The following is a 13903-nucleotide window of genomic DNA, read 5'->3' as shown; positions in this document are numbered from 1 at the left end:
GCATTCAAAGACTCAAAACAGCCCACAAATGCTTATAAAAGGCCATCAGCTGTCATGTTTTGGGGGTAAAATTGAAGGAGAATGTATGTGACCTATATTAAAAGTTGTACCAAGACTTTGTGTTTGATTATATGCCATACATATAATCATATGCAAATCCATCAACCATGTTAAAAAATATCAGCAGCATTAGAGGAGATGGACCTTTTACACCATGTATGTTCCAGAATCAACAGCTTTACAGCCATGCTCTCCATTAGTTAAACTGCATGACATTCTGTACTGCACAACGAGCCACCAAATCCCAAATGCAAAGCAAACTGTAAACACAGACTATTGATTTTTCTTCCTTCCACTGACACAGCAACCCTTGATTTTCAAGACTTCACATTTCATTAACAAATGATTGTAGAAACGAGTTCATTTATGTCTTTCTTTCCCCAAACCACCAAGAATGACATGCTTTGCACTCAGATTTGGAAGGAGCTATTTGATTGTGACTTAAAGTGGCCAGATGTAAAAAGGAAAAGATTTGAAAATTGGAACACCATTTCCTGACGCTGAAATATTCATCAATTTTGGGTAATTTAGTGCACTGTTTTGTACATCACAAACCCCCAGGAGTTCACCAACCGTTTGGAAAACTCTGAACAAGGCAAACCTCATTATTTACATGACCGAGGGGGCAAAAAACATGGGTTAATAGATTTTGCAGGGGTAAAGGAGTTTGTTTCTTATCCTAAATCTTTTAGCCAAAAGGTTAACTTACAATTTAATTTGGATATGTCTTGATTTCATCATTTCAGTGTCTTTTGAAGTGACAGGGGAGCAAGTTCACTTTCACATAGGCCCATAACTTTCTACAGTTTGCAGATTTTAATTTTATTTGACTAAGTTTACTTGAGCAGAAAGAACTGTGTAGAAAGAACTGAAATACAAGAAGATGCAGTATGTGCTAATGAATGAATATCACTTTTAATCAAAGAAATAATATTGCATGCACCAACATCTGTAACCCAGAGATGTTACTTTTTGCAAATGTTTAACAATCAAAGCCACATACACTGAAGAAAACAAATTACTAAAGTTTAATACTGGCTACTTTTTGTAAAACATTTTTGAATTTTTTTGTTTTTTGGTGTCTGTATTTTGTTTTTGTTTTTTTATTTCAAGTATTCATGGATACAAATCAAATGGAAAAAAAGGAAGTACCTTTCAGAGTACATTATAAAAATGCTTCTCAAAAAACTGATTTATTCTTTAAAACGCAAACTAATGCATCAAACAAGACTATTAAATTGGCAATTGTATTATTAGAAGTTTGGCAAAACAACAACAACAACATACAAATTAATTTTTTCCTCTAAAAAAAATGTGTCAATATCTGTACAATGAAATCCAATAAGACTAATGACGATAAGTATGAGAGAAAATCAAGTGCCAACTATCAAATTAGATATTTAAAAATGAATCAGTTGCTGGAACTGAAAGGAAATTCTAACTGTAAAATTATTTTGATCTATGTTAACATCCTTCATCATAGCTTCATTGAGCTGTACAGTATGTAATTAACATGCACAATTTCAGTGACATGACCAAAAATAAGACAAAACAATGGTCAACAATTAATAACAGTATGTTTGTTTAAATATAATTACACACACCTTGCCAGTAATTCTTTAGATATTGACTTACTACTCAAGTGACATCCTTCTTAATGGTCTCTCTCATAGGGGTAAAGACTTCAAAAACTGAAACTATGCAGTAGTGCAACTTATATCTAGCAGGGCCACAGTGTTTTGGACCAGTTAACTTGACTTAGATTTCTATGCACAGTATTTTTTTGTCAACAAAATGACAAACTTTTCCAACAGACAAATGCAAATGAATTTGTAAAAGAGGAAAGATGTCACATTATGTACATGATAGCACGGTTCCCTTGCTGTTATACACAAAACAGCAAAATACATTATAAAGTGCACTAAAACGGTCTCCTGAATAGGTTTCACAAGTAACTAAATTGATATTATATCTTGCTCTTTCAAACTAAATGTCACTACCATGCACAGACACACGTCTGTGACTGTCAGTGCCATAAAAAAAATATTGACAAAGTAAGCAGCTCTCAGTTGTGCTAATTGATCTTTCAATGAAAATTCCAATACTAGAAACACTAAGCCACTGCAACTTCAGTGTCAAAGTTCCTTCTAGTGAACAGTGTGAGGATACTACAGTAATGCTCCGCAGGTGCAGCCACATGACATGAAATGTTGATGTCATCATATCAAATATGGTCAATAAAACTTCCTGCTACATAGCCAAAAAGGTCTTCATATATAATTTGGAGGCACTATGTCTGCAGGAAACATTAACAACCTCTGTTTCAGTTGGAATGTCTTTGACGGGGTGAAGTCTGCCAAAGTCATAGCACATCTTGAGTTTCAAGGGGTAAGCCATGGACCCTCTTTTGTTCTTCTGACTTTGTCTCCTATCTTCTGAAATGCAGAAGGGTTCAATTCTACTTCTGCCCTGCTTTAGTGAGAGAAAAATTTAGAAGTTAGAACAGCAGAAACTATGTTATACAGAAAATTAGCATGCTTGGAAATGTTGAAGATAGCGAGACACTAGATGAGAAGGGATGATCAAAGACTGCGAAGAAGTGAAACCAACAATGAATAGAAGTGATAGTGACAGTAAAAACACATTTGGCACAGACAGGGAGATTTCTAGAACAGGTACCTTTTCCCCCCCCTCACCAAATTCACCAAACCAAGCTACAAATTTACTGCCATCAGTAACATAGCACTCTCCAATTAACCAAAAAATGAGAACTGTGGAATGTTTATTTTCTGGCTGCCATGAATATATCTCATCACACAGGACCTGTTCTATAATTTCCTCTTTATAGACCCACAGGAATTGAAATGCTAGTCTATGCCATTCATTCGTACTACAAGACATCAGCTTGCATCATACAAAAAGAACTATTGTGTGGTGGTTATCCTGAAACGTTACCATGTGAGTATGCTTATGTTCAACACTTTCTCTCAGGCCAATGGACTTTAAGCAGCAGGACACACATACAAAAACATGCATCTATCTCTTTCACCATCTTGCAGTCACTCCCACACACTCACTCGCTCGCTCTCACACTGACCTGCAATGTACTTTGCTCCAATTAACATAAACATGCTACCCAGAATGTAAAAGCCCAAGGGTACACTACTGAAGATACTAGTCTCCTCTGTTGGTTGTCCAGAACACAGGTCCATGTCACGCAAGACAGTGAAAAGAAAGAGAAAACAAGTGGGACAATTAAGTAACTACTGATTTTGTGAAACTGAAAAACTAGTTCCTTCTCCTGGAGATTTGCTTTACTGCAGAGTTTAGTTCTACCTGAACCAGGTAATCAATAACTTTCCAGAAAAGTAGATCTCCAGAAGGAAGACTTTGTACCCCTGCTAAAAAAAAAAAAAAAAAAACCCCTTTGTGTTCTTGCAAAATTCTGAACATCCATTCTCCCTGACTTTGGACATTTTGGGTCAATATCTCTGGTTATTGATTACTACAAACCCTACATCAATCTTTGACTACTGTTGTGGGCCTGGTTGTGGGCCCCATTGAAACAATGTGCAAAAGAGATCAGATCATTTTCCAGATTTTCAAAGCATTGCCATGCATGTATTTACTGAACATGCAATTACTGAATTATTTGCATTTGCAGAAGGTGTTTCTTTGATTATTTGATTGATCAAATTGCAAACGAAGAAAAAAAAAAAAAAAGAAGAAAAACCCACACATACCATTTCCATTATTGACTGGCTCAGTGGTTTCCCAGTTCATAGCCCTCTGTACAGCTTTCTTCCAGCGGGCATATCGCAGTTCACTCTCTGCATGTATATATATATAAAAAAAAAAAATAAATAAATAAAAAAAATGCCAGTTTCATCTACAACAAGAATGCTAATCAACGGGTAACTATTACACACATTACAACACAACGTTATAGCCTGGAAGGTTCCAAAAAGTTTGTCAGTATTACATTGAACCATGTTACAAACTAAATAAACAACGAATTTTATGCAAAAACTATATATTGTACATACAATTCACATTATAGTTATGAGCTGCAGTGTGTTGGATTTTAGATTCCTTTACCCTCTGGGTTGATCTGAGGTTCAAATTTTTCTGAAGTGACCTCTGTGAGATCTTCTGGGTTCAGGCTCCATACACTGACCCCCTCAGCTGCTCCTGCTGCCATGGCAGCACCCAGAGCTGTGGTTTCAGGCATGGATGGCTTTACTGTAAATAAATATAATTTACATTCTATAACTGCCCATTTCCAAGTGTTTATGTACATCCTTATGCACAGACGCACAAGTAAAGCAATAATATTTAATCCTTTCAAAAAGTGATGCACTTTTTCAGACACTTTGTATGAAAATGTGCATCTTACCAACAGGGATACACAGTATGTCAGCCTGTAGCTGCATCAGTAACCGATTGGACGTCATGCCTCCATCAACCTGGAGCTGAGACAGATGAATACCACTGTCCTGGTTCATTGCATCCAGAATCTGAAACAAATTTTAGCATCCTTTAACAACCCACAACAACTTATTATTCACAACATACACTACTCAAATTTAGAAACACACCTCTATCCTTAAGACTGTAAAAATAAGTAAGGGATAATGTACAGTAAAATAGACCCTGCAAAATAAACCACAACAGGGTGATCAGGACATGAAGTCTGTGGCTGACTACATTATCCTGCTTATTACACATCCATTTACAAATCAAATGAACATCAAATGTAGACGTGAGTTGAAATTATTTTATTAGTTTTTAGAGACCACAGAAACGCTTTGGACAAACGTTATTATTTTAATTAAGACATACAATCACGCAGACCCATGCCAAATCATGGAACATACCTCTCGTGTCTGGAAGCAGACAGCTTCGAGTGCTGCAAAAGCCAAATGACTCCTATTGGTGAACTGTGTTAGACCACAGATGATTCTGTTGTATGCAAGAGGCAGAGGTTCAATGTTATACTTTTCACATGTAATAACACATAGCACTGCAACTGGACTTAAAGGAAGAAAAAAAAATGCATTAATATCACAAGCATTCTCACATGATAACATTTGCAATAGGATTTCTCTTTTTATAAAAATCTAGTGCCTTACTCTAATGCAATACTCATTATACTCAGGCTTTAGTGTTTTTATGTCACTTACAGAGAAGAGCTGAAAACGATCTTTTAAATGGATGGATCAGTTACTCACCCTCTGGCACTTGGTTCCCAGTATGGCGCATATAATCCAGAGAACGCAGGGACAAAATAACAGCCATATGATGTTCCAACATCAGCAGCTAACTTTTCTAAGGTGAAAAGTGAAGGGTTTATACTGAAATATTCCAAAACTGGGTTAAATGCTTTTGTATTGTGTAGAAATATAATTTTTATAATAACACACCGAGTTCTGTAGAGGTCTGGATAATTCCAAGGTTATCCTTTAGCCAACGCACAACTGCTCCTGCAATGGCAACAGAACCCTAGAAAAGAGCATTGCAGATGAATAAGGTTAAAGGATTGGCTATATCACTTTAAATCACACAGTAATTGTGAGAAATAAATAGATTTTTTTAATGTTTTTAGAAGTGGAATAAAAAAATTTGCCAGTTCTAACAACTGTCATGTAAACAATAGGGATGCACTGGTCAAGTCACCTTTATTTATATAGTGCTTTAAATACAACACAGACTGTATGAAAGCAGCTTTACAGTAACAACAGGAAAAATGATTCAATGATGCAAATAGAGTTTATTTCAGCTGTACAGCAGCTCTAAAAGAAAATAGTGTCATTGTTCAGCTGAAGTCAGTTCAGTGTTGATTCAGTTCTGTTGTAAAGATCATCAATTATTAAATTAGTTAATTTCATCTATAAAACAGTTCTGCAGAAAACAGTGATATCATCGCCTAGCTCAGTTAAACAATAACTGTAAACAATACATGACTATTGCTTGGTAAGAAAAAGTCTGCCAGGAACATAATATGTAATGACAATTATATTATGTAAAAACAATGCCAACATTTAACAACATTACCTCTAGTGCATAGCAGGCTGGCTTGTCACGCCCTAGTTTATACGCAACCGTTGTCAGAAGTCCATGGTCCGACATTACAGGCTTCAGAAAAAAAACAATGGCAGATTAAAAAAAACAACAAAAAAAAAAAAAAAAAACACAAACAATGTGTTTTAAAAGCTATATGTAAATTGAATACCTTTGTTCCTACATTCTTAAGAAGGAAACAACCAGTCCCATAACTGTAAATAAAAAATACAAATAAAAAAACAAAACATAAAAGCTTACATATTTGAGCATCTTAATTCAGTCTCAAACATTTTTGCATGTTGACACATTAGGCTGTGTGGAGAGCAACAGAATCTGCTCAGTGATACTGCTGCATATGAAACATAAAAGGCAGATTAACAAAATTAAATCATACGTATTTTTGGCTTGTCCGTCTTTGAAGCACATCTGTCCAACCAGTGCAGCAGACTGGTCACCAAGACACTGTAAATAGATGCATGACAGAAAGTATTGTGAATTTCTGTTATCCTTGAGGATCTGAAGACATCATATTTTATATGCATTATGATCAACTTAATTATCCAACTTGAAAAAATAATCATGACAACGTATATAATGCACACAATCAAAAGTTAAGAGATACTGGCTGAATAAGAGGAAGAAACAGTAATTGTTCGAATAAAAATCGAATAATCTTACCCCTGATATGGGGACACCAGTTAAAGGGCCCGATTTCTGTAAGAAAAAAAAAAATATATATTGAAAAGTAAAACATTAGGGGAACAATTTAATAATATACAAATAAATTTAATAATTAACATGCATTACACCACCCCTGCTTAATGGCAAAACACTTGAGTCAGATTAAAATGAATAGTCTACTTTCTAGTGGATATGAGGATCTTTGGCATGTCAAAATCATCTGCTGCTGTGTGTTCTAAGTATCTTCTCTAGACATACCCCACAGAGGAAACAGTGACTCTACAAGTATGTGTTGAAAACGAAGTAATTGAGCAGCTTCATTTTCATTACTGCAACTCAAGATGGTGAGTCCTCATCCATAGAGAAAAAGAAAAAAAGAAGCAGCAGCCAACAAAGAAGAGGACCACAACCAGAACACTAAATGAAAAAGCTCCTAAACTGGCATAAACTTCAAGAGCTGTCGGAAAGGATAGGCAGTGCACCTGGCATCAAGCCAAAACACAGTGGAAAAACAATTAAAAACATCCAGTCCATTTCCAATAAGACCCAACTATAAAATGCATTTATAACCAAAATAAGAAAAACATGTTTGCGCCATATTGGAAATGCACCAAATTCTGTGATGACAACATGACACAGCAAAGTTGTCTCAGACATGACAGTGTGTGGACAACTAGAGAATACTCACCAGATTAGAGCTGATTTTCTATCAGTCAGCCCAAAGAGATCACAGGACAAAATATAATCATGATAAAGAGGGACATACTAAAATTTTCAAAGGGTGAAATGACTGCTCCACAGCAAAGTTCAAATTTGGATGGAAAGCATTTTTTGGGCTTGTGGATTTTGTGTATGTACAATTTAAATACAAATGGAAAAAGTTACTGTTTGACAGGCACTGCTCTGGAGCAAAGATCATTTCTCTCTTGCACAGCATGCAAAGAAATATTTATATTGGACCCTGAGTAGGACACATTTTAAAGTAGTGTGACAATTTCTCACAACACAATCCTAACAACTCATTATGTAACATAAGTACAGAAATCAATTCTCTCTTTAGGTGGTCAAACACTTACCATCAAACCATAAATCTCTGAAGAACTTCTCACTTTTGGCAGAATTTCCATTGGTATATCAAAATATCTATTTAAGAAAAATATGTTATAAATATATCTTAAGAAAGGCTGGAATCGGTGAAGGCTGGAAGACAGAGCCAGTCTGCAGTTTTTTTTTTTTTTTTTTTCCAGATTTTGCAGAAAACTCAGTGATACCCAGTTGTTTACTGTATGGTGGCCAGTATTTCTCTGTAACCATTAACATGTTCAGATTTTAAAAGTCATGTAGTGTATTCCAGCCTTAATGGGATACTCCACGCAAAAATTAAAATTAATCATTTACTTACCCTCATGTCTTCACTGAATTCTTTTTAACCATAAACCTAGCTTTCGACAAACTGTCATATGCAGGTTCATGAGAGCATCGTAAAGCACTTCGTCAGCACGCTGTAAAGCATGATTTAAATGTGTTCTGAAGCTCACGCCAGAACCACAGAGAACATCACTTCTAGAGTGAGTTTCCATACACTTGTATTATTTGGACTCACAGAGATAGATTATTTTTCTAAAAATCTTCTTTGTGTAAGAGATAATGGTAAGAGAATTTTAATTCTTTTGTGGATTATCCCTTTAAGTTACATTCTCTTTGACAACTGCATATGCAAGTTAGTTTTACTCCAGAAAGATTTATATAAAAAAAAATAAAAAATAAAAAATAAAAAACTGTATGTATGCATATATGTAATTACGTGCAGAGCTCTGGATCCCAGTCCAGCGTGTGAATATTGAAGAGCATGGTCCGGCTGGCATTGGTCACATCTGTGCAGTGAACACCTCCCTTCTTCCCCCCTGTCAAGCACTGAAAGTAAGGGGTTATTATCACCTATTATTTACACAAGTTTAAATATTTACATCATGATCACTTCATACTAATCAGAGCCAATGGAATTAATCCATGAATAAGTGCTTGAATTTATTTTGCAGTATCAGTAAGCGTGAGAATTATTATTTAGAAGCCTGACGACATTGGACTACCACAAAGCCCTTTTACCCTTTAACCCCAAACTCATATACACAACAATTATAGATCGCATAAGAGATACCACACTGCCACTGCTCTTACCCAGATAAGCCAGGAGTCAACCGTTCCAAACATTGCCCTGTGGGAGAGCACAGCTTCATGGACCTTTTCCACATTATCCATCAACCAGCGTAACTTCACTGCGCTGAAGTACGTGCTGATGGGGAGGCCAGTCTTGTGCTTTATGAGGCAAGATAAGAAATAACAAGTATTATTAAAGACTACAGATATACAAAAACATTGCACTTTTCTTACTTATGAATGGAAGAAACTGCAACGCGCAATATGGAGGAATACATCCCGTGTTCAAAATAAAAGAGCCAATGGCCAATTCGTAAAGTCAATGCATCACTGCAACTGCCGTTAAAAGAGCCAATTCCCATAGAAACCCGAGACTAGCCTGAAAAGTATGCTTTTTCCAATACTAACTGAGCATAAAAAACAGCATTAATGGGACATTTATGTCAGATTTTGTTGCTGATTTGAAATGTTATTTGTGAGTTCATCAAGCAGTTTTTGATATTTCAGGATTCCCCCATTCAAACAGACAGGACTTGGTCTCAGATGCCCGAAATAGCTGCCTGGAAGCGTTGCAAACATGGCAGCTGAGTGAACAGACTTTCCTTGAAAGGGACTTTAGTATTATTAACTACTATTACACAGTTTTTCCTCGAAGCTTTGACATAAATCCATTTGAAAAAATAAATAAAATAATCAGCATGGGCCATGCTGAAATACTAGTCCCTTTTCTTTTTAAATTGTCAACAGTGTGACTTAGCTTTTAGCAATAGCTTTTGACTTAACAATAGCATAGACTTTTACGCAGTTGTATTAAAAATCAAGTTAGATTTAATATGAAACTGTTACTAACAAAAAAATATAATTTTAAGTAGTGGTTATGATGCGTGGTGAAAAGCTTGAAATTTATGTTGATGCATGGTGGTGGAAAGACATCAATAAAACAGCTTGTAAACAATGTCACAAAGCATTACTTTTACCTCAGGCAAATCATTCAGTGTCCACAGCTTGTCAGTTACCTAGAGAAATGAACTTTTTTGCTAAATATATGCACTATATTAGCCTATATATTCATTATATTTTACTTAACCTGTTAGTGATGTCTTAATTATTTAATGCATGTTTAAATAAATCTGTCATGAAAATGACAGCCACTATGTAAATGATTATATTTCAACAACAAGTTGGAGTAAAAACATAATTTTATAATTAGATTTAGAAGTTAATGCAAAAACTGCCTTATGTGCAGTTTACATGTTTGCATAAAATTTGTTATTTGAGTGTTGATTATTATTTCTAAAAAAAAAAAAAAAAAAAGCAACTGAATTAAGGCTAATAGTTTGGGCTCTGTTAACCTTTAGTAATGTGCAAGTAATGGCTCCTAATATAGTTTACAGCATTAGCAGAGTTAATTATAATTGAATTCTTTTAAAGACAGAGACACAATTTGTTCAGTAAACCACTGTTTAATAAAAAAGCAATTTTTTGTTTAGTAGTTTTCTCCCCCGGTGACTTGAAAACTGAGGTAAGTATTGAACCGTCCCTTTTGTGTACCGTTATACCCCTATTGAAAATGATTTTATATAATAATGGATTGTAGATGTAGTTCAAGATAATTTCAGTCTTGTTTACTGAAACACTGGCACTCTCACCTTGAGGTGGTTTTTATTCCTGCCAGGAGTTTTGTTGATGAGTCTTTCTACTGTGGACTGGGTCCGCAGATCAAGCCAAACTAAACACATCCAGATAAATGAGGAATTATTGGGTTCTTTTATTTTTTTAATAGATTCTGAACTGTAAAGCAATAGATACAATCTCTGATAAAAGTGCTATTTATATATAAAAGTAAGGCAATGTTACTTACCTATAGCATTGTAAAGTGGTTCCCCTGTTTCCTTGTCCCAAACAAGGGTGGTTTCCCTCTGATTTGTCACCCCAATGGCTACACAGATTAAAATAAGTGAAGAAATTTAAATAACCATGAGAATGTAATAGCAGGTGCATGGAGAAATAGCAGATTGTTCTGGTACCTTTTATGTTCGAGATATCAATGTTGAGCTGGGTCAGTTTCTCACAGGTCCTGTCCATACACTCATATACAGACTGAAGAATCTCTTTTGGATCCTCCTCCACCCAGCTGAGAACACACAATAAATCACTTTAATGTTCTCAGTCAAATCTGCCACATGAAACTTGCATAAATCTTAAATACAGCACACTGAACACAGCTGGCAGATGACATCATTGCCACCCCAGTGAATGGAAGAAATCCTATTCAGCTCATCTAGAATAACAGTATGAACAAACAGTGAACTTGTGATTCGAATCACAAGTTGTACTATTACTATGTTGCATAATGCATTGCCACATTGAACCAGCATGCGTCATCTCATGACAGAAAGGACACAATACTCACCCCTCTTTAGGAAAGCTCTGTTTAATCTCAACCTGATGGTGGCTGAGAAGCTCTGCTGTTTTTGCATTGAAAACCTACAATTAAAAGAAGAGAGAAATATGGCAAGTCTGTAGTGCTTCAGCAACATTCCATAACAAGAAAAAACACACGAATCAAAACCACTTATCATGAAACATCTTGCTCATTCAGAAATGTCAGATTAAATGGTCCAAAATGGCACTCAAAGGTTAACCTATTTTAACGTAGAAAATTAACTTCTTACTAACTTATTCTTTTATTTAGAGTCAGTTATGAGTCAGTTATGTGTGCATATATTGTGCAGATGACCTGACTAAGAATTTTCTTCCAAACTGCATCAACTTTAATTTAGAGAAAGACAGAAATCACAGGTATAAAACCTCAATGTTTTGGAGAAAGAATGCTAGAATAGCATTTCCCTGACCTAATCTGACTTGTACCTGCTACATTTCAGTGTGGTATTGCAGTCATTTGTCAGTGATGTTGAAAACCGGAAATTCCAGCTATTACAAAAGGCATTAATCACAGTTTTATTTCATTCTGAGCTTTTCTGTTGAGTAACAATTCCCGCCACAACATTTTAACAATATGAGTAATGTTTGTTAGGCTGTGGAGTTACAAGCACACCCTATTTTAACATGACCACACATTCTTATATTCATCTTTGTCTTCCTAATGGACAAAACAAAAGCACAAGGCACAAAGAAAAGACATCAAATTGCTTTGTACACTATTAGTGTCATGACCTTGTCAGATCTAATGTAGGCCTACGTAACATATTAGGCCCACAGTAGGCAACAGTAACATTTTCTAACAGATCACAAGACAGATTCAAATAAGGGATGGAAGGGGTCTTTAATCTTTTAGATGCCATGGACCCCCAAATATGATCTTCCCCATGCAAGGGACCCCCATCCTAAAATTTAAAAGGCATCTATATAGTTTCTTGTATAAAGATCAAATTTGTACTGTGAAAAAAAAAAAAAATATTATTTTGAAAATGTTAAGTTACATTATTAGGGTGCATTCATTTAAATTGGGACACATTTTGCCATTCAGATGATTAGGAAAAATGTCCTAATTATCCTGAATTAGCCTTTTATTTTTTTCCTACTCATTATAGCCTAGTACTGTACTGTGATGTATTTATTCATTCACTCATTTACTTATTTTAATCTACTTTTTATTTATTTGTCTATTTTTTTTAACTTATTATAAACTTTCTTTTTTGACATTTATTTATTTAAATTGTTTTTCTCTAAATATTTCCACGGCCCCCAAGCACTCGCTGCTACCTGGACCCCACCACACAACACGCATATCCTATATGCTGTATGGAGAAACTGGCCAACGTGTGATTGACTTGTGTCATTTAAAAAGGTGGCATGTTCAAAAAACATCATGATTACAGCTGTCATATTAGAGTGGGAATTGAAACTTAGTTTTAAGCAAAACATCTGAACTTGGTAATGCTGCTCAAATCCAAACATTGTGTAACTGGGTAAAACAAGTTTAGCAAGTTAAATTTCACAGAGAGCCAGAAATGAACAGCATCTGGGCAGAACGTCTTCACTCGCCTAGTGTCAAAATATCTCGTCGGTTGCACTCAAATAAATATTTTCAGACACAAGCATCGAGTAAAAAGAAAGCTAACTAGAAAGATTCAGCTAATGTCCAATTGTCATCATACGGAAGACTAAGCAGAACCAGAACCTAACGTTAAATACAATCCATTTGGGTAATTTGCATGACGGCTGATTCAGAACTCCTGCTGAGCCGGCTTCGGTATCTTTATCTGCCGGCAGCACATGTTGGCAAGGGCACGGAGGACTCTCCATTCTCTGGATGTATGCGAGCCACTTCAGTAAACTCCACCACAATGTCCTCAAGATGCGACTTACCAGAAAACGCGTGGAACTCGTGCCTTGGTCGATAGCAGCTACGAGGGGGCCAAGCATGATTCTGTTCGACGATGCAGCCATTATACTGTTCATTGAATTTGTGAGCGTGAATGACCACAGAAGCCAGAAATATAACACTGGACACTCGCCTCACTGATCTGCGCTCCGCCCCCGATCCCGCTCAGACTTCTGTGCGGCACTGACGCCATGATGATGACGTAACACACTCCCGTATGGGAGGAGAGTTTTTCTAATGAACATCAGTCTATCTATCTATCACACGTTGAAATCTAAACTTTGGAGTTTAAACTTTTTATTATAGTGAAATGTAATAAAATGACAAATTGTACAGATGCAATAAATTATGTAATATATGTATTATCATATAAATAATGAATACAAAGAGTGCCTTCTTTTACTGCACTAAAGCAAAGACTATAGAATAACAGAAGACGCGTCACTCGTATTATTATGAATGGGAGAAAGTGCAACGCGCAATATGGGGAATAAGTCCCGCCTTCTAAATAAGAGCCAATCGCCGATTGGTAAAGTCATCACGTCACTGCAGCGGCCGTTAGAAGCTCCGGTTTCTATATAAACAGTCAGACGC

The 13903-nt window shown here is 35.8% G+C and overlaps 1 protein-coding gene across 5 annotated transcripts; it reads right to left on the bottom strand.

The window, feature by feature from the left end:
* Window positions 1-949: 949 nt before the first annotated feature.
* gk (glycerol kinase) lies at window positions 950-13506 on the bottom strand. Of its 5 annotated transcripts, none has more exons than XM_051896520.1 (21): window positions 13294-13506; window positions 11375-11448; window positions 10989-11095; window positions 10823-10900; window positions 10611-10690; window positions 8983-9120; window positions 8609-8718; window positions 7881-7947; window positions 7493-7510; window positions 6802-6837; window positions 6518-6585; window positions 6293-6335; window positions 6115-6195; window positions 5484-5562; window positions 5292-5388; window positions 4938-5022; window positions 4457-4577; window positions 4159-4302; window positions 3804-3890; window positions 3158-3244; window positions 950-2532 (listed from the first exon to the last, which is right to left on the bottom strand). In XM_051896520.1, the coding sequence occupies exons 1-21, from the start codon at window positions 13384-13386 to the stop codon at window positions 2519-2521; spliced, it is 1707 nt and encodes a 568-aa protein (XP_051752480.1). In that variant the 5' UTR covers window positions 13387-13506; the 3' UTR covers window positions 950-2518. The 5 variants fall into 5 exon arrangements, with proteins under 5 accessions (XP_051752480.1, XP_051752487.1, XP_051752505.1 ...); XM_051896527.1 differs by having other exon boundaries at window positions 950-2529; XM_051896545.1 differs by lacking the exon at window positions 3158-3244.
* Window positions 13507-13903: the final 397 nt, after the last annotated feature.

The sequence above is a fragment of the Ctenopharyngodon idella genome, chromosome 1 (genome assembly GCF_019924925.1).
Source record: "Ctenopharyngodon idella isolate HZGC_01 chromosome 1, HZGC01, whole genome shotgun sequence".
NCBI classification, from domain to species: Eukaryota; Metazoa; Chordata; class Actinopteri; order Cypriniformes; family Xenocyprididae; genus Ctenopharyngodon; species Ctenopharyngodon idella.
This window is presented reverse-complemented; position numbering and strand designations above follow the sequence as displayed.